This window comes from Kogia breviceps, chromosome X (assembly GCF_026419965.1).
Source record: "Kogia breviceps isolate mKogBre1 chromosome X, mKogBre1 haplotype 1, whole genome shotgun sequence".
Lineage (NCBI taxonomy): Eukaryota > Metazoa > Chordata > Mammalia > Artiodactyla > Physeteridae > Kogia > Kogia breviceps.
Genome location: NC_081330.1, coordinates 95,571,373 through 95,595,561, shown reverse-complemented (window position 1 = coordinate 95,595,561; position 24,189 = coordinate 95,571,373). Strand labels below are relative to the sequence as shown.

Sequence of the window (24,189 nt, the reverse complement as noted above, 5' to 3'; positions counted from 1 at the left end):
ATGTATTAATTTGATTTGAAAACCTCAGTGAAGATGCTGATAGAGGAGTAAAAGGATTCCAGATTTGTTTCTTTGCTTTTCCAACTTCCTGTCTGCTTGTCTCTGTAATCTTAGGAGCAAAGGTCTGTTGTGCTGGATACTATCCAGAGGGTTTTTCAGATGTTAATGTGTATTAATGCTACATATAAGAGAAGATGTGTTTTAGGCAGTCATAGATTTGAGAAGGCAGAAAGGTGCTAGGGAGTTAGGTACATCAATCATTTATATACAGTGAAACAGTTAGTATAAACTCTCTGAGATCTCATTTATCCCAGGGTATAAATACAACTTTTTAGTTCAGCCTCACATAAAAATAATCAAAGATCTGTTGACCTAATAATAATAATCTTAGGCAGTCACAACTTGTTCTGGCCTAAAAATGACAGTCAGTGCAACTGACAGATTTACTTGTACTTCTTTCCTTCCCTTCCCTTCCCTTCCATACCCATAGACTCACCCGTGAGCAGCTAACCTGCTGCCTATAGTGTTATACATGGGGCTAGAGATGAAAAGAGAAATGCTGAGTTCTGCTTGCAGTTAGTGCATAGTCTAATATGAGTGTAGATTGAATTTTAAACCTTTTTCTTCCTTGCATTTCTGTTGCATCTTACTCTGAAGGAGACTCCCTTTTTCTGGCAGAAAGTTAAATTTAACTTCCTTCTTATTTGCATTTGTTTTTTTTTTGTTGTTTTCTTTTGCATTTAATTTTTTTAGACCTGGTTACTTTGTTAGTACTCTGCCAGTTTTCTATAATCTTTTAAATTCATTATATTTTTCTCTTTTTTTTAAAGTCTACACAGACTAAATGGGCTTATTTAAAAACAAAATAAAACTCAAAATTATGAAAAAAGTCTGTCCATAAATAAAGTTGATTCCAACGAATAAAAAGATCTGACTTTTGGAAATTGGTTGATAGAGAGTTGAAATTAATATGTTTGAGCACACCATTCTTGGTTAAGTGGCAAAAGAAAACGACAGTCTTGCCTGAAGTACTGTTAAAAAGATTTCCTAGTGGGATGAACAAGGACTTCTTGAGCCAGTAAATAACTCAGGGATCTCCAAGTGAAGATTAGGTGGTTTACGGAAGGAAAAGCCCATTAGATGTATGGTACATCCTGAAACCAGTTTTAAGCATTATAAGTATGTCCAAATAAATGATTTCCCTTATTCTCTATTAAGGACTTAAGGAAAATCTAGTTACAGTGGAGTAGGAATTTATTTTCACAATAGGTAACTGACTTAAAGATTGGAAATAAGGACTGTGCTTTGGTTAAAAGGATTTCATTAGAGAGACTCTGGTGATGGGTACTTGTAGAGTTTTAATGAGTTATTTGGATTAGGAAACATGTTAAATATGTTAAGGTCGTTCTTAAAATATAGGATCCTAGGCCTAATGGAGTATAGTATAATTGTTGAGAAATGTGTAAATGAATGGAAAGATAACAAATGTTCATTGAAGTGTCTCATTTACAAATCTGTGCTTGAAATTTGGAGCATTTACTTTCGTGACTTTGAATTTGAGGGCTTGTATTTATTTCTCAGTTCATCATATTGTAATATAGATGCCATGTTTCTCCCAATTGATAATCACATAGGCTTCTTGTATCTCGGTTTCAGTTACATCATACTGTCTCTTTAAGGTTTCTTCAAATTCTAAAATGGGAATTTTATGAAGTCATGTAATATATATTGTTATTCAGGTTATTGGAAACATACCCTTCAAGTTTGTTGAAATTCCAGTTAAAAGGGCAGTCCAGGCTTGATATGGTGATTGCACAAAATTGTCAGGGACCCTGACTTCTCTTGGTTAGGAGGCACAAATATCGAAGGCTTGATTCTAGCTTAAACAATAAGGAGATTTATTCCCTCATATAATTGAAAGTTCATAGGTGAGTTGTGCACTAGATATAGTTCGAAGTCTAGAAGTATCCAGTACGTTCCATCTGTTTCTGCTGTCTTCTATGGGCTTCATCTTAGGAATAGTTCCCCTTGTGGTGGCAGTTGGTGATATATGCTTCCTTGTTCACATCAGGCAGTAGAGAGAAAACACCTTTTCCATGACTGTTCTCTATAAATCAGTGATCTTTATGAGCTAGCTACACTCATGTATGAAGAACTAGAAAACAGAAGATGGCTTGAAATCACCTCTTCCTCAAAACTGGAAAAATTACAGTCTAAATGTCCTTCCAGTGATAGGTTGGTTGGCATCATCTTTGTGCAAAAAGATGAACATTATTCAAATAAGTTACTTCTTCAGATACATGATGTTTTTGGATGATGCTTCTCGAATTTGAACATATTCAGGAAGTTCTCTATGTGGTATTCTATATGGTATTCATTTTGGCTGCTTACTGATAAACAGTATACGTGGAGTTTTAGAAAATGTTAATTTCCACCCTCCCCATTTTTTTCAGTATAAAATTTTTTTACATGTGTTGAAAATATGTTACTCTTTTTAAAAATTGAGGTATAATTGATATATAACTATTAGTTTCAGGTGTATAACATAATGATTTGATGTTTGCATATATTGTGGAATGATCATAGTAAGTCTAGTTAACTTCTATCACCATACAAAGTTAGTTTTTTTTTCTTGTGATGAGAACTTTTAAGATTTACTCTTAGCAGCTTTCAAATATGCAAGACAGTATTATTTATTATAGTCATCATGCTGCACATTACACCCCTGTGACTTATTTAATTGCTCATGAGTTTTTAAAAAAAGGCTCTCTACCAATTCTAATGTGCATGTATAACCTTTACTTTACTTTGTTACCGCCTGTCCCTCACTGAGTTTTTGGATTGACAAGCGCTACAGTTGACTGTTCAACAACATGGGTTTGAACCTTGCAGGTCCTCTTATACGTGGGATTTTTCAAGTACATATATGTACTACTATTTTTATCATCCGTGGATGTGGAATCTGTGCACACGCAGGGCCGACTATGGGATCTGATCACAGTGGATTTGGGTATCTACGGTGCATCCTGGGACCAATCCACTGCAGATGCTGAGGGACGACTGTACTTTAATTTTTTCCAGAGCCGGTTATACCTTGAGATGGATTTAGGGGTATGGGATGCCCTATTTTGGAATTGAGTTGGAGTTTGGGCTAAGGTAATTGTGGGCTGTTTTTTTTTTTAATTGTATGAAAGGAAGCAGCACAAAAGGAATACCGTTGACCCTTGAACAACAGGGGTTTGAACTTCGCAGGTCCACTTACACATGGAATTTTTTCAGTAGTAAATACTATAGCACTACATGATCTGTGGTCAGTTGAATCCAAGGATATAGAACTGCGGATACAGAGAGCCGTCGATAAGTTATACTTGGCTTTTCTACTGTGTGGAGGTCAGTGCCCCTTATATCTGTGTTGTTCAAGAGTCAACTGTAGTTCCTTTGCTCTTTCAGGTGGTTGAGCTTTTAGTCATTTTTGTAAGTGAGATCCCTTGTTAGAACAAATGACCCCATCACATTCTGGAGTATTAATCCATTTATCAGATTTGGTCTCTGAGGAAGGTCAAGTTGATTCAAGAGGTTGCCCAGATTCTGTTGAAGTGCAGGTCTGAAATGTGACCATGGTTTTACTTCCTTCAACTCCTATATATTTGACATTTGTTACCGTGTCTGACTATGAGTTAGGGATGCCCCAGAGTTTAAATTGTTTGGTTTTAAATATCACTATCTGCTGGGAGGTGGGTATGATGGGAATTTTGTTGTAATGTTTCTTAAAACTTGTTAATTGATTTTGAAATGGGACATAATTGTGACTCATGCTTGTTTCCCTTCTTTCAGCATTATCTGCATACCAGAGGTACTACAGTTTACAATCTGACTACTGGAAGGTTAGTGCACATTTGCATGCCCCTTCCCTCCCCTTCCCTCCCCTTCCCCTCTTCCCTCCCCTTCCCTCCCATTCCCCTCTTCCCTCCCCTTTCCTCCCCTTCCCCTCTTCCCTCCCCTTCCCTCCCCTTCCCCTCTTCCCTCCCCTCTTCCCTCCCCTTCCCTCCCCTTCCCCTCTTCCCTCCCCTTCCCTCCCCTTCCCCTCTTCCCTCCTCTTCCTTCCCCTTCCCCTCTTCCCTCCCCTTCCCTCCCCTTCCCCTCTTCCCTCCCCTTCCCTTCCCCTTCCCTCCCCTTCCCCTCTTCCCTCCCCTTCCCTTCCCCTTCCCTTCCCTTCCCCTCTTCCCTCCCCTTCTCTTCTCTGGCAGATTACTGCTGTTTATACTCAAAACGAATTGTGCTCTTGCTTTTTTGTTTGTTTTGTAAATTGAAAATATTACTTCTAGGCAAAAGGGGTTGGAAAGGGAAAAATGAGTGTTCTTCATTTGTGCTGTCTTGTATGATCAACTTGTATTTTGTTAAAAGAATTAGATTATTCTGACACAGTTTGTTGGCCAGAGATGGTCCAAAGTGTGAAAGTTAAAGCCATTAAAATCAAATGGCAACAGAATGATTCTTCAGTTTTCTTAAGTTGGTACCTAGGAATAAAAGAAGTCTGAAGATGGGTGTATCACGCTGAAAAGGGAAGGCATAAATGAAAATCTTTATTGGTATAATTTGTCTATAATTGGAGCTTTGAGGATAGCTGAACCTAACTATTTTTTAAAAGACCAATACCTAAATGAAGAACTGTGCACAGCAATTAATCATCTATTTTCTTAGTTTAAGCAGTGCATAAAGTTACCTGGACAGGTTAATCTTTCACATCATGTTTACTTTGAAGTATAAGTTTACTGATCAGTAGGATTTCTTTATCTGAATTGCCATTTCAGATTTTTCAGTTGGATTTTATTTTTTCTATTGCCTAATTTATGTTTCTTTTTGATATGTAGAAGTTTTAACAGTATATTTTGGTAATTTAAAAAAAATGTATTGAAAATATCTTTTCTAGTCTATGGCTTATCTTTTCTTCTTTTTAAAGCTTATTGAAGTATAATTAAATACCATAAAATTCAGTTTCTTTATGCCATTCAGTGACTTTTAGTAAATTTCCAGAGTTGTGCAACCATAACCAAAGTCTTATTTTAGGACATGTCTATCTCACCGTAATGAAACCTCATGCCCAACCCCTGGCGAGTACTAATCTACTTTCTCTGTGTCTCTGTGTATTTGTATTTTCTGGGTATTTCATATAAATGGAATCATATAATATGTAGTCTTTTGTGGCTGACTTCTTTCACTAAGCATATATTTTTAAGGTTGATCCATGTGTAGCATGTATTAATACTTTATTCCTTTTTATTATCTAATAATATTCCATTGTGTGGTTATACCATATTTTATTTATTCATCAGTTGAGCATTTTAGTTGTCTCCACTTTTTGGCTATTGTGAATAATGCTCCTGTGAACATCTGTACACAAGTTTTTGTGTGGACACATATAGTTTCAGTTCTCTTTGGTAAATAACCAGGAGTGGAATTGCCAGGTTGTAAAGTAAATCTATGTTTAACATTTTGAGAAACTGCCAAAATTGTTTTCCAGGGTAGCTATAACATTTTACATTCTCACCAGCAGTGTATGAGGGTTCCAGTTTCTCCATATCCTCATTATTACAGTTTTTATTTGCATTTTCCTAATGACTGATGTTGAGCACTGTTTAAAGACCACATGAGCTATTTGTGTATATTTTTTGGTGAAATGCCTCTGTAAACCCTTTGCTGGTTTTTAAATTTTGTTTTTTAAAAAATTAGTGTGTTGGGACTTCCCTGGCAGTTCAGTGTTTAAGACTCCACGCTTCCAATGCAGGGTACGTGGGTTTGATCCCTGATCTGGGAACTAAGATCCCACATGCTGCGTGGCGCGGCCAAAAACTTAAAAAAAAAAAAAAAAAAAAAAAAAAAAAAAAAAAAAAAAAAAAAATGGTGTGTTGTAAGAGTTCCTTATACATTCTGGATACAACCCCTTATCGGATATATAATTTGCAAATATTTTCTCAAAGTCTGTGGCTTATATTTTCATTTTCTTGATAGTATAGTTTGAAGTGCAAAAATTAAAAATTTTGATGAAATCCAATTTCTCAACTGTTTCTTTCATTGCTTGGGCTTTTGGTTTTGTAGCTAAGAAATCTTTGCCTAATCCAATGTCATGGTGATTTCTTCCATTGTTTATTCAATCAGTAGCTTCAGTACAGATAGTACTGCAGTAAATAGTAAAAGTGTCTTTTTTTAGTGTTCTTTGGTATAGATTCTCTTTGGTATAGATTCCTTGATAAGTGGGATTGCTGGGTCTAGTGGTGTGAACCACTCCTTTGGGAGCTCTTGTTTATTACCCTTGGTCTTAACCAAGAAAGTTTATGTCAGCAGACTTTTTGTGAAATCTGATAGGTGAGAAATGGTCTTATTGTTGTTTTAACTTGCATTTTCTTAATTGAATTTTTAACTGAAGTTTAAAGACTATTTGTGTTTCCTTTTCTTTGAAATATTTGTTCATTTCTCTTCAGTTGGGCCATTGTTTTCTTTCTGTTTTGTATAGCCATATTTTATGTATGATCTATATTTATCCTTTATTTGTGATAAAAATTGCAGTTTTCATTTATTGTTTTATTTTGCTTTTGTGTGTTTGTTTTTGTCCATGCAGAAGTTATTTCTATCTAGTCAAATTTATCAGTCTTTTTCTAAATTGCACCTGCACTTTGAATCATAGGATAGTTTTTTCCCCACTCCCAGGTGTTAGAGAAATTCATCCACATTTTCTTTTAGTACTTGAATGGTTCTAGTTTTTAATTTAAATCTCTGATCCATTTGGGATTTATCCCTGATTTATAGTGTGAGGAACATCTAAGTTTATTCTTTGCCTATGGCTAATTATCCCAACATAATATATTGTTAAAAAATTCATTTTTTTCCGTACTAATTTGAGATGTTGCCTTAGTTGTATGCTAAATTTTCATATGCAGTTTTGTCTACTTACATTTGTGGTCTGTTTCATTAGTTTGTTCATGAATTAATACCATACTATTTTACTTATAGAGGTTTTGCAATAGGTTTACACTACATATGCAGTATGTATACGGTAGTGCTGTGGCACCCTTTCCCCATTGTTCTTGTTTTTAGGGTTTCCCTGGGCTGCTTTGTTGCTTGTGTTTCCAAATAAGCTCCACAAAAATAGCTGATGATTTTTCTCTCCGGCTTTTTTGAAGTATCATTTACATTATTTTAAGTGTTCAAATTTGCTGCATTTCGGCAGTTTATATGGGATTGTGTAATCATTACTGCAATTAAGATATAGAATGTTTCTATCACTCAAAGTGTTCCATTGTCACCCTTTACAGTTGATTCTCATTCTTGACCCCTGGTCCCAGGCAACCAGTTATTTGTGTATATGCTTTCTGGGTCTCTAATTTTGCCGTTCCTAGAATGTCACACACCTGGATTCAAATAGCATGTATTTTTTTGTTTTAATTTAGCATACTGTTTTTGAGATTCATCCATGTTCTTGTATGTATCAGTATTGTGTTCCTTTTCATTGTTATGTAGTGTCTCACAGAACGATTATACCGCAATTAATTTTCCCATTTATTAGTTAACAGACATTAGGGTTGTGTCCAGCTTTTGATAAACATGAATGAAGTGCTGTGAACATTATTTGTTTTTGTGTAGACATATGTTTTCACTTCTCTTGGTATATATACCTAGGATTTGGAAATGCCGGGTCACATTGCAGTTGTAGAGTAAACTGCCAAACTTTTCCAAAGTGGCTGTACCATTTCACATTCTTAAGAGCAATATATGAGATTCTCAGTTGTTCTGCATCTTGGATATCACTCGGTACTGTCAGTCTTTTTAACTTTAGCTATTCTACTAAGTAAGTAGTGGTTTTTCATTTTGGTTTTATCTGAGTTTCCCCAATGATAGTGATGTTGAGCATCTAGTATGTGCTATTGGCCTTTCCTGTACCTTTTGTTATTATCTGTTCACATCTTTTGCTGATTTTTAACTTCTTTTTGTGTATTATTAATTGAGTTGCATGGGCTCTTTGCATATTTGCTTTGTCAGATATGTTTTGCAAATACTTTTTCACACTCTGTGGCTTGCTTTTTGTTTTCTTAATTGTGCCTTTTTACAAGCAAATATTTAAAATTTTGATGAAGTCCATTTAATAATTTTTTTCCTTTTATAGCTTGTGGTTTTTGTGTTCTGCTAAGAACTCTGCCTACCTGAAGATCATAAAGATTTCCTCAGCTTTTTTCCCCTAGTTCTATAATCACATTTCTTAAATTTTGGTTTATGATACATTTCAGGTTGTTCATGATGTGAGATGAGCATCAGTGTTCTTCGCCACCCCTTGAACACATATCCAGTTGTTCTAGCATCATTCATTGGAAAGACGGTCCTTTCAAATTTGATTTAGTATTTCCTCTTTGATAAAAATCGGTTGACCATTTAGTTTTGTGTCTATTGCTAGATCCTCTGTGATATTCCTGTTACATTAAGTTCTATATGTCTATTTTTTCTTTTTCTTTTCTTAACATCTTTATTGGAGTATAATTGCATTACAATGGTCTCTTAGTTTCTGCTGTATAACAGAGTGAATCAGCTATGCATATACATATATCCCCATATCTCCTCCCTCTTGTGTCTCCCTCCCACCCTCCCTATCCAACCCTTCTAGGTGGTCACAAAGCACCGAGCTGATCTCCCTGTTCTATGCGGCTGCTTCCCACTAGCTATTTTACATTTGGTATTGTATGTATGTCCATGCCACTCTCTCACGTCATCCCAGCTTACCCTTCCTCCTTCCACTTCCCCGTGTCCTCAAGTCCATTCTCTATGTCTGCGTCTTTATTCCTGTCCTGCCCCTAGGTTCTTCAGAACCTTCTTTTTTTTTTTTTTTTTAAGATTCCATATATACGTGTTAGCATACGGTATTTGTTTTTCTCTTTCTGACTTACTCCACTCTGTATGACAGTCTCTAGGTCCATCCACCTCACTCCAAATAATTCAATTTCGTTTCTTTTTATGGCTGAGTAATATTCCATTGTATATATGTGCCACATCTTCTTTATCCATTCATCTGTCGATGGGCACTTGGCTTGCTTCCATGTCCTGGCTATTGTAAATAGAGCTGCAGTGAACATTGTGGTACATGACTCTTTGTGAATTATGGTTTTCTCAGGGTGTATGCTCAGTAGTGGGATTGCTGGGTCGTATAGTAGTTCTATTTTTAGTTTTTTAAGGAACCTCCATACTGTTCTCCATAGTGGCTGTATCAGTTTACATTCCCACCAACAGTGCAAGAAGGTTTCCTTTTCTCCACACCCTCTCCAGCATTTATTGTTTGTAGATATTTTGATGATGGCCATTCTGACTGGTGTGAGGTGATACCTCATTGTTGTTTTAATTTGCATTTCTCTAATGGTGAGTGATGTTGAGCATCCTTTCATGTGTTTGTTGGCAATCTGTATATCTTCTTTGGACAAATGTCTATTTAGGTCTTCTGCCCATTTTTGGATTGGGTTGTTTGTTTTTTTGATACTGAGCTGCATGAGCTGCTTGTAAATTTTGGAGGTTAATCCTTTGTCAGTTGCTTCATTTGCAAATATATTTTCCCATTCTGAGGGTTGTCTTTTTGTCTTGTTTATGGTTTCCTCTGCTGTGCAAAAGCTTTTCAGTTTCATTAGGTCCCATTTGTTTATTTTTGTTTTTATTTCCATTTCTCTAGAAGGTGGGTCAAAAAGGATCTTGCTGTGATTTATGTCATAGAGTGTTCTGCCTGTATTTTCCTCTAAGAGTTTGATAGTTTCTGGCCTTACATTTAGGTCTTTAATCCATTTTGAGTTTATTTTTGTGTATGGTGTTAGAGAGTGTTCTAATTTCATTCTTTTACATGTAGATGTCCAGTTTTCCGAGTACCACTTACTGAAGAGGCTATCTTTTCTCCATTGTATATTCTTGCCTCCTTTATCAACGATAAGGTGACCATATGTGCGTGGGTTTATTTCTGGGCTTTCTATCCTGTTCCATTGATCTATATTTCTGTTTTTGTGCTGGTACCATACTGTTTTGATTACTGTAGCTTTGTAGTATGGTCTGAAGGCCAGGAGCCTGATTCCTCCTGCTCTCTTTTTCTTTCTCAAGATCGCTTTGGCTCTTCGGGGTCTTTTGTGTTTCCATACAAATTGTGAATATTTTTGTTCTAGTTCTGTGAAAAATGCCATTGGTAGTTTGATAGGGATTGCATTGAATTTGTAGATTGCTTTGGGTAGTATAGTCATTTTCACAATGTTGATTCTTCCAATCCAAGAACATGGTATATCTCTCTATCTGTTTGTGTCATTTTTAATTTCTTCATCAGTGTGTTATAGTTCTCTGCATACAGGTCTTTTGTCTCGCTAGGTAGGTTTATTCGTAGGTATTTTATTCTTTTTGTTGCAGTGGTAAATGGGAGTGTTTCCTTAATTTCTCTTTCAGATTTTTCATCGTTAGTGTATAGGAATGCAAGAGATTTCTGTGCATTAATTTTGTATCCTGGTACTTTACCAGATTCATTGATTAGCTCTGGTACTTTTCTGGTGGCATCTTTAGGATTCTCTATGTATAGTACCATGTCATCTACAAAGAGTGGTGGTTTTACTTCTTCTTTTCTGATTTGGATTCCTTTTATTTCTTTCTCTTCTCGGATTGCTGTGGCTAAAACTTCCAAAAGTATGTTGAATAATAGTGGTGAGAACGGACAACCTTGTCTTGTTCCTGATCTTAGAGGAAATGGTTTCAGTTTTTCACCACTGAGAATGAGGTTGGCTGTGGGTTTGTCATATATGGCCTTTATTATGTTGAGGTAAGTTCCCTCTGTGCCTACTTTCTGGAGAGTTTTTATCATAAATGGGTATTGAATTTTGTCAGAAGCTTTCTCTGCATTGATTGAGATGATCATATGGTTTTTCTCCTTCAGTTTGTTAATATGGTTTATCACATTGATTGATTTGTGTACATTGAATCATTGCATTCCTGTGGTAAACCCCACTTGATCATGGTGTATGATCCTTTTAATGTGCTGTTAGATTCTGTTTGCTAGTATTTTGTTGAGAATTTTTGCATCTATGTTCATAAGTGATATTGGCCCGTAGTTTTCTTTCTTTGTGACATATTTCTCTGGTTTTGGTATCAGGGTGATGGTGGCCTCGTAGAATGAGTTTGGGATTGTTCCTCCCTCTGCTATAGTTTGGAAGAGTTTGAGAAGGTTAGGTGTTGGCTCCTCTCTGAATGTTTGATAGAATTCGCCTGTGAAGCCGTCTGGTTCTGGGCTTTTGTGTGTTGGAAGATTTTTAATTACAGTCAATTTCAATGCTTGTGATTGGTCTGTTTATATTTTCTATTTCTTCCTGTTTCAGTCTTGGGAGGTTGTGCTTTTCGAAGACTTTGTCCATTTCTTCCAGGTTGTCCATTTTATTGGCATATAGTTGCTTGTAGTAATCTCTCATGATCCTTTGTATTTCTACAGTGTCAATTCTTACTTCTCCTTTTTCATTTCTAATTCTTTTGATTTGAGTCCTCTCTCTTTTTCTCTTGTTGCGTCTGGCTAATGGTTTATCAATTTTGTTTATCTTCTCAAAGAAGCAGCTTTTAGTTTTATTGATCTTTGCTCTTGTTTCCTTCATTTCTTTTTCATTTATTTCTGGTATGATCTTTATGATTTCTTTCCTTCTGGTAACGTTGGGGATTATTTTGTTCTTTCTGTAATTGCTGTAGGTGTAAGGTTAGGTTGTTTATTTGAGATGTTTCTTGTTTCTTGAGGTAGGATTGTATTGCTATAAACTTCCCTCTTAGAACTGCTTTTTCTGCATCCCATAGGCTTTGGGTCGTCGTATTTTCATTGACATTTGTTTCTAGGTACTTTTTGATTTCCTCTTTGATTTCTTCAGTGATCTCTTGCTTATTTAGTAGTGTATTGTTTAGCCTCCATGAGTTTGTATTTTTTACAGACTTTTTCCTGTAATTGATAGCTAGTCTCGTGGTGTTGTCATTGGAAAAGATACTTGATGCAATTTCAGTTTTCTTAAATTTACCAAGGCTTGATTTGTGACCCAAGATATGATGTATCCTAGGGAATGTTGCACGAGTGCTTGAGAGGAAAGTGTATTCTGTTGCTTTTGGATGGAATGTCCTATATATATTAATTAAGTCCATCTTCTTTAATGTGTCACTTAAAGCTTGTGTTTATTTATTTTCGTTTTTGATCATCTCTCCATTGGTGAAAGTGGGGTGTCAAAGTCCCCTACTATGATTGTGTTACTGTCGATTTCCCCCTTAATGGCTGTTAGCAGTTGCCTTATGTATTGAAGTGCTTCTATGTTGGGTGCATAAATATTTACAATTGTTATATCTTCTTCTTGGATTGATCTCTTAATTATTACGTAGTGTCCTTCTTTGTCTCTTGTAATAGTCTTTATTTTATAGTCTATTTTGTCTGATATGAGAATTGCTACTCCACCTTTCTTTGGATTTCCATTTGCCTGGAATATCTTTTTCCATCCCCTCTCTTGCAGTCTCTATGTGTCCTTAGGTCTGAAGTGGATCTCTTATAGACAGCATATGTACGGGTCTTGTTTTTGTATCCATTCAGCCAGCCTGTGTCTTTTGGTTGGAGCATGTAATCCATTTACATTTAAGGTAATTATCGATATGTGTGTTCCTGTTACCATTTTCTTAATTGTTTTGGGTTTGTTATTATAGGTCTTTTCCTTCTCTTGTGTTTCTTGCCTAGAGAAGGTCCTTTAGCATTTGTTGTAAAGCTGGTTTGGTGGTGCTGAACTATCTCAGCTTTTCCTTGTCTGTAAAGGTTTTAATTTCTGTCAAATTTGAATGAGATCCTTGCTGGGTAGAGTAATCTCGGTTTTAGGTTTTTCTCCTTCATCACTTTAAATATGTCTTGCCACTCCCTTCTGGCTTGCAGAGTTTCTGTTGAAACATCAGCTGTTAACCTTATGGAGATTCCCTTGTATGTTATTTGTTGTTTTTCGTTTGCTGCTTTTAATATTTTTTCTTTGTATTTAATTTTTGTTAGTGTGATTAATATGTGTCTTGGCGTGTTTCTCCTTGGATATATCCTGTATGGACTCTCTGTGCTGCCTGACTTGATTGACTATTTTCTTTCCCATATTAGGGAAGCTTTCAACTATAATCTCTTGAAGTATTTTCTCAGTCCCTTTCTTTTTCTCTTCTTCTTCTGGGACCCCTATAATTTGAATGTTAGTGCATTTACTGTGGTCCCAGGGGTCTCTGAGGCTGTCCTCCGTTCTTCTCATTCTTTTTACTTTATTGTGCTCTGCAGTAGTTATTTCCACTGTTTCGTTTTCCCAGTCACTTCTCTGTTCTTCTTCCTCAGTTATTCTGCTATTGATCCCTTGTAGAGAATTTGTAATTTCATTTATTGTACTGTTCATCATTGTTTGCTCTGTTCTTCTAGGTCCTTGTTAAATGTTTCCTGTATTTTCTCCATTCTATTTCCAAGATTTTGGATCATCTTTACTATCATTACTCTGAATTCTTTTTCAGGTAGACTGCGTATTTCCTCTTCATTTGTTTGGCATGGTGAGTTTTTGCCTTGCTCCTTTATCTGCTGTGTGTTTCTCTGTCTTCTCATTTTGCTTATCTTACTGTGTTTGGGGTCTCCTTTTCACAGGCTGCAGGTTTGTAGTTTCCGTTGTTTTTGGTGTCTGCCCCCAGTGGCTAAGGATGATTCAGTGGGTTGTGTAGGCTTCCTGGTGTAGGGGATTCGTGCCTGTGTTCTGGTGGATTAGGTTGGATCTTGTCTTTCTGGTGGGCAGGACCATGTCTGGTGGTGTTTTTTACTGTGTCAGTGACCTTATTATTATAATTTTAGGCAGCCTCTCTGCTCATGGGTGAGATTGTATTCCTGTCTTGTTAGTTGTTTGGCCATAGGGTGTCCAGCACTGTAGCTTGCTGGTCGTTGAGTGGAGCTGGGTCTTAGCATTGAGATGGAGATCTCTGGGAGAGGTTTCGCCATTTGATATATTGTGGAGCCTGGAGGTCTCTGTTGGACCATTGTCCTGAACTGGGATCTCCCACCTCAGAGGCACAGGTCTGACAACCAGCTGGGGCATCAAGACCTTGTCAGCGACACGGCCCAGAAGAAAAGGGAGAGAAAAACAAAGAAAGAAAAGAAAAGATTTTTAAAAAGTATTAAATGTGAAAAAATTAATAAAAAAGAAGAGAGCAGCCAAACCAAAAAACAAATGTACCAATGATAGCAAGCACTAAAAACTATACAAAAAAAAAGTAAAAGGAATAACGGACAAACAGAACCCTAGGACAGATGGTAAAAGCAAAGCTATACAAAGTCACACAAGGAAGCATGCACATGCACACTAAGAAAAAGAGAAAAAGGAAAAAGTATATAGGAAGAGAGCAACCAAATCAATTAACAAATATACCAATGATAATAAATTCCAAGTACTAAAGTAAGATAAACATAAAACCAGAAACAAATTAGTTGCAGAAAGCAAACCCCAGGTCTACAGTTGCTCCCAAAGTCCACCAGCTCAATTTTGGGATGATTCGTTGTCTATTCACGTATTCCACAGATGCAGGATATATCAAGTTGATTGTGGAGATTTAATCTGCTGCTCCAGAGGCTGCTGGGAGAAATTTCCCTTTCTCTTCTTTGTTCGCACAGCTTCTGGGGTTCAGCTTTGGATATGGCCCCGCCTCTACGTGTAGGTCGCCTGAGGGCGTCTGCTTTTCACTCAGAGAGGACAGGGTTAAAGTGGCAGCTGATTAGGGGGCTGTGGCTCACTCAGGCCAGGGGGAGGGAAAGGTACCGAATGCGGGTTGAGCCTGTGGTGGCAGAGGCCGGAGTGACATTTTAGCAGCCTGAGGCGTGACGTTTGTTCTCCTGGGGAAGTTGTCCCTGGATCTCAGGACCCTGGCATTGGAGGGCTGCACAGGCTCTGGGGAGGGGGTGTGTGGATAGTAACCTGTGCTTGCACACAGGCTTTTTGGTGGTTGCAGCAGGTGCTTTACCGTTTCTTGCCCGTCTCTGGGGTCTTCGCTGATAGCTGTGGCTCACACCTGTCTCTGGAGCTCATCTAGGCATTGGTCTGAACCCCTTCTGCTCGCGCACCCTGAAACATTGGTCTCTTACCTCTTAGGCAGGTCCAGAATTTTTCCAGGACTCCCTCCCAGCTAGCTGTGGCACAGTAGCCCGCTTCTGGCAGTGTTCATGCAACCAACCCCAGTCCTCTCCTTGGTATCTGACCTCTGAAGCCTGAGCCTCAGCTCCCAGCCCCTGCCTGTCCTGGTGGGTGAGCAGACAAGCCTCTCGGGCTGGTGAGTGCTGGTCAGCACTGATTCTCTGTGTGGGAATCTCTCCGCTTTGCCCTCTGCACCCGTTTGTGCCCTCTCCTCTGTGGCTCCAAAGCTTCCCCGTCTCGACCAGTGAAGGGGCTTCCTAGTGTGTGGAAACGTTTCCTCCTTTATAGCTCCCTCCCAGAGGTGCAGGTCCTGTCCCTTTTCTTTTGTCTCTGTTGTTTCTTTTGCCCTACCCAGGTACATGGGGAGTTTCTTGCCTTTTGGGAAGTCTGAGGTCTTCTGCCATTGTTCAGTAGGTGTTCTGTAGGAGTTGTTCCACATGTAGTTGTATTTCTGATGTATTTGTGGGGAGGAAAGTGATATCCACGTCTTACTCCTCTGCCATCTTGAAGGTCTCCTATGTCTATTTTAAAGCCAATAGCATACTGTTTTGCTACTTTAGTCTTGAAATCAAGCAGTGTAAGTTTTCTGTGTTCTTTTTCAAAATTTTGTTTTTTTTCTAGTTCGTTTGCTTTTCTATATACAGTTTAGAAGCAGTTTGCTAATTTCTCCTGCTAGGATTTTGATTGGGACTGCATTGTATGCATTGACCAATTTGGGGAGAATATCTTTTTTTAAAAAGTAATGCATTTGTTTGTCCACAAGCATGGTATATCTCACCATTTATTTATGTCTTTAATTTTCTTCAGCAATGTTTTATTGTTTCCATCACACGTTTTATTGTTAAGTTTTACTCTGTTTTACTCTTTGATGCTATTGTGATTGGAGTCATTGTAAAATTTTATTTCCAGTTATTTTTTCTATTGTATAGGAGCACAAAAGATTATTGTACATTTACCTAGCATCCTGCTATCTTGATAAATTATTAGTTCTGGTAGCTTTGCTCTAGATTTCAGAGGATTTTCTATGTACATTATCATGCTGCTTGCAGATAAATACAATTTTTCTTTTCTAATCTGTGGTTACTACTGAATCTTTTTCTTGCCTTGATGGATTGGCAAGGACCTCTAGTATAGTGTTGAATAGAAGGGGGAACATCCTTGTGTTGTTTCTGATCTTTGGGGGAAAACATTCGGTTTTCACCATTGAATACGACATTAGCTATAGAGTTTTTATAGATTTAGATTGAAGAAGTTTCCTTCTGTTACTAGTTTTACTTTGAGATTTCTTTTTTGTTGTTGTTCCTGTTTTCATTTATAATGAATAGGTATGGAACTTGTCAAATTATTATTCCTTCCTGTATTGAGAGTTATGGATTTTCTTTTTTAATGTGTTATACAGTTAGGTACATTGCTTGATTTTTTAAAAAAAATTTATTTTAAAGCTGTTCCTTGGATAAACCCCTGTTAGGTCTATTATGATTTTTATATGTTGTTGGCTTCATTGTAGTAATAATTTGTTGAGCATTTTTGCATCGTTGTTCATAAATGATATTACTCTCTAATTTTCTTATTATGACTTTTGTCTGATTTTTTCCATCAGGATAATTCTGGCCTCATAAAAAGAGTTGGGAATTGTTCTCTCTATTTCTGAGTGTATTTGTAGGGTTGGTATTATTTCTTCCAGTGTTGAATAGAATTTATCAGTAAAGTCAGCTGGGCCTAGAGTTTCTTTGTGAATAGTTTTTAACTACAATTTGAATTCCTCTAATATGTACAGGGCTATTCAGGTTTTCTGTTACTACTTAGTTCAATTTTGTTTTGTCTTTCAAGCAGTTTGTCTCTTTCATAAAATTTCACATTTACTATTTTTTTCTGTCATAACCCTAATTTCCCTTAAGTAACTATAGAATCTGTATATTCTCTTTCATTCCTGATATTGGTAATTTGGTCTTCTCTTTTTTTCTTGGTCAGCTTGGCTGGATGCTTACCAATTTTATTGATGTTTGCAAAAAATCAAATTCTGTTTTGTAGTTTTTTTCTTCAGTATTGTTTTCCTGTTTTACATTTTATCCAATCCATATTTCATTGATTCCTGATTGTCTTTATTATTTGCTTCTGCTTACTTTGTGTTTAATTTTCTTATTTCCTAAGATGGAAGCTTAGATCACTGATTTTCTGCCTTTTTTCTCTAATACAAGTGTTTAAAAGTATGCATTTTTCTTAGTATTGCTATAGCTGTATCTCACAAATTTTATATTTTTAATTTTCATTGTCATTCATTTGAAAGCATTTTCTACTTTCACTTGAACTTTCTTACCCGTGGTTATTTTTATTTATTTATTTATATATAGATAGATAGTATAATTTCAAAATACTTGGGTTATTTTAGGTATCTCATAGTTAGTGTTTTTTGTTTCATTTATATAACATACTCTGATTTCATTCTTTCAAAATGTATTGAGACTTTATTGGGTCAACACTTGAAAACAAGCACATGGTTTGTATTTGTTGGTTTTATTGTGGTATAAATAACAGTTAAAGATAGTTGAAGGTATTTTTCTTAAACAATTTTTTTTTGTCCTTGTCATTTGCTGATAGGTTATTACCTCTTCCTGTGATTGTAGAATTGTTTTTCTTAATTTTGCCCTTTTGTTCTTTAATATATTTTGAAGCTCTCTTATTAGGTACACACACATTTGTGATTGTTATTTTTACCTGATGAACTGACCCTTTTGTCATAAAGAAATACTGTTTTTTACCTTTAGTAATTCCTTTTGTTTTGACATGTGTTTTATCTGATTTTAATTTAGCTATTCCTTTCTTCTTAGGCTTGTTATTTCTGTGAGATATCCTTTTCTTTTCAACCTTTTGGCATCTTTATGTTTATAATACTTTTATAGATAGCTTGTTAAATGGGTCTTGCTTTTTTATCCAATCTGAAAATCTCTTGTTTTTACTTGTGCTGTTTAGCCACTGACAGTTAATGAAATCATTGGTATGATTGGGTTTGTGTGTTTCATTTGATCTTTCCTTTTATGTTTATTCCCTTAATTTCTTGGTCTTATGTTCTCTGTATCACTCCCCCCCCCTTTATATTTCAATCTGTTTTACAATTTTACTTTACTTTTCCTATTGACCTTTTCACCTATTCTTTTCATTATTTGTTCAGTGGTGATTCTAGGGGTTATAGTATAAACCCTTTAATTCACAGTCAAGTCTCAGTTAGTATTATACCAATTCACATAAAATGTAGAAAGTTTGCAGTTACATAGGTCCACATCTTACCCACTCATGTCCTTTATGTAATAGCTGTTACATGTATTAGATCTACACAAGGTGATGTTATTTTGCTTTGAACAGGCCCATATATTACAGTGTAATAGTAATTTTATTTACCCATATTGTTACCATTTCTGATGCTCTTCATTACTTTGTATGAATTGTTACCATGTACTGTCATTTTCTTTTAGGCCAAAGAACTTTGTTTAGTGTTTCTTATAGTAAAGGTATGGTGGAGATGAATTTCTTTTATCTGAAAATATTTTTTGACTTAATTTTAAAGGGCATTTTTTCTTGATAGAGAATTATGGATTGGCTTGCTTTTTTAAAAAGTTACTATAAAATATTGGCTATATTCCCTGTGGTGTACAATATATCCTTGTAGCTTATTTATTTTATACATAGTAGTTTGTATCTCTTGATCCCTTACCCCTATCTTGCCCCACCCTCCTTCCCTCTCCCCTCTGGTAACCACCAGTTTGTTCTCTATATTTGTGAATCTGTGTTTGTTTTGTTATATTCATTTGTTTGTTTTAGGTTTTTAGATTCCACATATAAGTGATAACATACAGTATCTGTTTTTCTGTCTTATTTCAGTGAGCACAATGCTTTCCAGGTCTGTCCATGTTGATACGTATTTATTCTATTGTGTATATGTACCACATCTTCTTTATCCATTTGTCTGCTGATGGACACTGAGGTTGATTCCATATCTTGGCTATTGTACATAATGCTGCCATGAACATTGGGGTATATATATCTTTTCAAATTAGTGTTTTTCTTTTCTTCAGATATATACCCAGGAGTGGGATTGCTGGATCATATGGTAGTTTTATTTTTAGTTTTCTGAGGAACTTCCATACTGTTTCCCACAGTGGCTGTACCAGTTTACATTCCCACCAACAGTGTACAAGGGGTTCTTTTTCTCCACATCCTTGCCAACATTTGTTATTTGTGTTCTTTTTGATGATAACCATTCTGACGGGTATGAGGTGATATCTCATTGTGGTTTTGATTTGCATTTCTCCAATGATTAGCAGTGTCGAGCATCTTTTCATGTGCCTGTTTGGCCATCTGTATGTCTTCTTTGGAAAAATCTGTATTCAGGTCTTCTGCCCATTTTAAAGTCAGATCTTTTAAAAAAAATGTTTAATTGTGTGAGCTGTTTATATATTTTGGATATTAACCCCTTATTGGTCATATCATTTGCAAATATTTTCTCCCATTTGGTGAATTGTCCTTTTTGTTTTGCCGATGGTTTCCTCTGCTGTGCAAAAGCTTTTAAGTTTAATTAGGTCTCATTTATTCATTTTTGTTTTTGTTTCCTTTGCCTTAAGAAACATATCCAAAAAAATATTGCCATGATTTATGTCAAAGAGTGTTCTGCCTGTGTTTTCTTCCAGGAGTTTTATGGTTTTACAGCCTTACATTTAGATTTTAAATGCATTTGAGTTTATTTTTGTATATGGTGTGAGAAAATGTCCTAATTTCATTCTTTTACATGTAGCTGTCCAGTTTTCCCAGCACCACTTATTGAAGAGACTGTCTTTTCCCTGTTGTGTATTCTTGCTTCCTTTGTGTGTGTTTATTTTTGAAGTATAATTGACCTACAACACTGTTAGTTCCTGTTCTGCAACATAGTGATTCGATATTTCTGTATGTTTCAAAAGGATAACCAGGATAAGTCTAGTTTTTTTTTTTAAGTGAAAATCTGTTTTCTTCTTGCTTCCATATTTCCTGATGAGAAATCACTTCTTAATTGAACCCCTCCTGGCTAGGTCCTATGAATTATACTTAAAACAGATTAACAGGAGGAAAAAAACAGTTTGTTTACACGTTCAATGCATGTTCATTCAGTAGAACTCAGTGATGAGTAACTCAAAGGGGTGGTTAGAATTTGGGGCTATATACCAACTTAGTAGGTGATGAGAAGAGCGAGAAAGGGCACTTAAAGGAAAACAGATAACTTTTTGGAAAGATAAGTAAGCCCTTAAGAGAATAGATGGGAGATATGATGTATTATGATAATGTCTGTTAGAGTTCCTACTGGGAGGGGTTTATGACAGTTTTGTTCTTTTGGGAGTCTCTGCTTTTCGCATATATAAGGGATTTCAGGAACTCAGATGCCTCCAGCTCAAAAAAGTTCTTAGGTTAAAGCAGCACATCTGGGGGTATCCTGTCCTGATCCCCTTCAACAACTATAACAAAAGCTAAATTCATTCATGAGTCAGGAAAGTTTAAAAATTGCTGTTACGGTTTATGGTATAAAGTAGGAAGGTAGGAATAAAAAATTGTATGTACACTGTTAATGCTGCTATGTATTTCACTATGTAAGTAGAGGACTGTAAGGAGATATATTAAAATATGAAGATGTGCTGGTGCTTCCTGATGATTTTTATCAAGTGTACCTTACTGAACAATTTCTGTATATATTCATTTATGATTGTGAACTTTTAAATAAATAAAACTGACTTTTTTCTTCTTTTTTCCCCACTTGTATTTAAGAAAAGAAAGAAAAGGTTTGAGTTATGGTAGTATGCTTGTCTAAAAGAACCATTGATTAAACGTTGTGGGAAGATGGAGAGCAACCTCTTTCAGTATAAAATATAATTTGCCTGTTAATTGTGCATTATGTGTAATTTTGGGGGGTATATTGATTCATTAAAATATTTGTGGGTACAGTTCTTCTGATTAACAAAACCCCTTTAAATTAGTTCATTAACTTAAAAAAATCCTGCTTTTACAATGGCTTTGAGAGAATTGGGTTAAAATTTAATTTGGGACACTGAAAAAATATTGAAGAGCAAATTTACATATATCTTTGTATGTATATAAAATATCATGGGGCTTTATAATATTACTGCTGAAAAAGATCGAGTGTTTCAAGAACTCAAAGCTTGTAGAGATGACTTTGCATGTGTTTTTGGTATGCTAATTATAAACAAATCTTGTCCTTAAAGTACATTCACCAAAAAGGTCTATTTTAGTCCTTGATTCAATATATGTTAGAAAATTGTAATGCTTCATTTCTTACCAGCTCTGAAAATTGTGCTGGCCTTCTTTCCTAATTGGGGCTGAGTAGTAAGGTTTTCTTTTTTCCATTTAGCTACTATACAGTTTTATTTTTTTGTTAATGTAGTACTGATGTGGGATTAGGGATTTTAATGTTGGGTAAGGGAGAGATCTGGGGGAGAGAATTGTTATAATGGAAAAACTCATGCTTTTCCCAGTTCAGATTCATGTTTTGAGTTTAAAAATACATTGAGTATTTAAATATATCAATATTGAAGTGCTTTAGATCATGAAAATATTTAGAACTTTAAGGAAGGCAGAACTGTAATTAATATTTCAACAAGTTTAAAGCTTAAATTAACCTGGGAAAAAACCAAACCCCAAACAAAACTTTTTTGCCCAGAAAGGCAGAGACCAAGAGAGTGAGATCTTTTAAAGAATATATAGGAAAAGTTAAAAAGCAGTATATTTGAGAATAAGGAAGTCAACTGAAAAAACAAAAACAAAAACAAAAATACACAACCTGAAAGTTGAGAATTATGTTTAATTCAGGGACCTTACTGAGGACTATAATCTGGGAAACAGCCTCTCATATAGCTCAGAGGAACTGTTCCAAAGACGTAAGAGAAGCTCCAGGATATATAAGAGTTTTTGCTGGGGGAAAAAAAAAAGTAGTCAAACATAATGATTTTAGTGCTTTTCTGTGTATGGGAAGATGCAGGAGTCTGGGCTCATTAAAATTATTTCTTTGATATGCATCTTGACTATCAAGGGCCAGTATCCTGGTTTTTCTCCATCCTGAAATTCACTTGAAGGTGCACCTTGGTGAGTGTGTGTGTGGGGGGGTGGGGGGAGCAGCAGCTGATGGCTTGATGGTTGGCAACATTCCTTGTTTACTAGAATGACAGGTAACATCTTTTTGTCCACAAGGGGTAGATTCTTTAGAAGTTTTACAATTTTATAAGCAGACCACATCCTAGAAATCATTATTTAATTTCTTTTACTTTATGGACTAGGCTGCATTCAGGTCTGCACAAATTGGTGGATGAACTAGTGGAACCTGCACTCATCTTCTGACCTATCCATGACTTCTGTTACACTATTTATGTCAGTCACTAACTGGCTTTTACTGTCATTGACAAGGGCTTTGTTGGCAATACAGGGATAAGTAAGATAGTTCTGCTTTCAAGTTGCCCATGTTCTTGGTGAGGGAGGCACAAACAAGCATAAGTTTTTGGAAGTGATACATTAGAGGTGTTCAGGAGTGAGGCAGAAGTACGTCTCTTTGTGTAAGGGGTATGGGAAAGTCTGAGTGGGAATTAGAGAAACTCCACAGAACAGTTGAGACTGGAGGGAAGGATTAATGGGAGTTTTCCAGGTAGGAGATGTGGAAAGGCTTTTAAAGAAGAGAACTGAGTCAGCCAACACATGAAAAAAAGTACAATAGGTGTTTAGGGAACTCTCCCAAGTTCTTGGTCTAGAGCAGAGGTCCAAATACTTCTTCAAAAGGGTGAAAAAGTAAATATTTTAGGCCTTGTGGGCCAAGAGGCAAAATTATCTGTTATGTATGTACTTAGCTAATCATTTACAATGTAACCATCATAAAATATAAGAATAATTTTTTAGCTCCTGGGCCTTGAAGAAAAAATTTTGACTGGCTATAGTTTGTGGACTTCTGTTTTAGACCCTGGGGTAATTGTTGGAGGCCTCAAAGTGGGGAAAAGGAAGGCAAGGGCCAGATAGATGGTAAACTGGGTTTGCAACAGCACAGATCTGGAGTCTTAGATTTGTCTTAATATTTGTCAAATATTGTGTTAATATTTGACTTAATATCTAGTCAAATTCTGTAGTGCTGGAAGTCAGAGCCATAAAATTAAATAAATAAAACACAATGGCTTCCAGGGATTGATTGGAATTGTATTAACTTTGTACAGTTTAAAAAAGAAAAACTGTCATTGTCTTTCATTACCGTCTTTCTCAATAAAGTTTTATGGTATTTCCATATAAAGTTCTTGTGCATATTATAAAATAATATATTTTAGATCTTCTAGTTTTATTGCTGTTATAAATGTCATTTTTAATTTCATTTTTATCTCTTTGCTGGTATATAGAACTACAGTTGGTTTTTATATGCTAAATATAATTTTAAATATAAATTTTATATGTTAAATTTACTGAGAACTTCACTAACTTTTACTAACTTGGCTAATTTGACTATGTTACTTTGGATTTTCTGTGTAGACTATCCTACCTTTGCAATTAATGGTAACTTTGTTTCTTCATTTTTAATTTTTGTGATCTTTGCTACTGCAATAACTAGGATGACAGCACAGTATGGATTGAAAGAGGTGGTATAGTACATTTGTCTTATTTCCCTTCTTAAAGGGAACGTTTTAAATGTTTTACCATTAAACATGATTACTTTAAGTTCTTTTTTTGTAAATAGCAAACTAAGAATAGAAAGGAACTTCCTTACCCTAATGACAGTCAACTTTTAAAATTTTCAATTTAAAAGTCTGCATTTTTCTTTTGTATGCAAATACTTTTCCTGCATCCATTGAGGTAATTTTATATTTTTTTCCTCCTTAAATCAATCTTGTATTTCTGAAGTAAGTTCAAATTGACAGTTTTTATCGTTGTTAGTTATTTCTGGATTGGGGTTGCTAATATGTAGCATCTTTGCATCCTTGTTCATAATTGAAATTGG

General features: G+C 35.8%; 1 protein-coding gene across 13 annotated transcripts in view; it reads left to right on the top strand.

Moving 5' to 3' along the window:
* KDM6A (lysine demethylase 6A) overlaps window positions 1-24,189 on the top strand; it is a 209,884-nt gene that overhangs the window by 77,468 nt on the left and 108,227 nt on the right. For all 13 annotated transcript variants that reach the window (XM_059050561.2, XM_059050562.2, XM_067023730.1 and 10 more), the window contains exon 4: window positions 3,835-3,884. In XM_059050561.2, coding sequence (XP_058906544.1) covers window positions 3,835-3,884 — 50 coding nt within the window. The remainder of the gene's footprint in view (window positions 1-3,834; window positions 3,885-24,189) is intronic.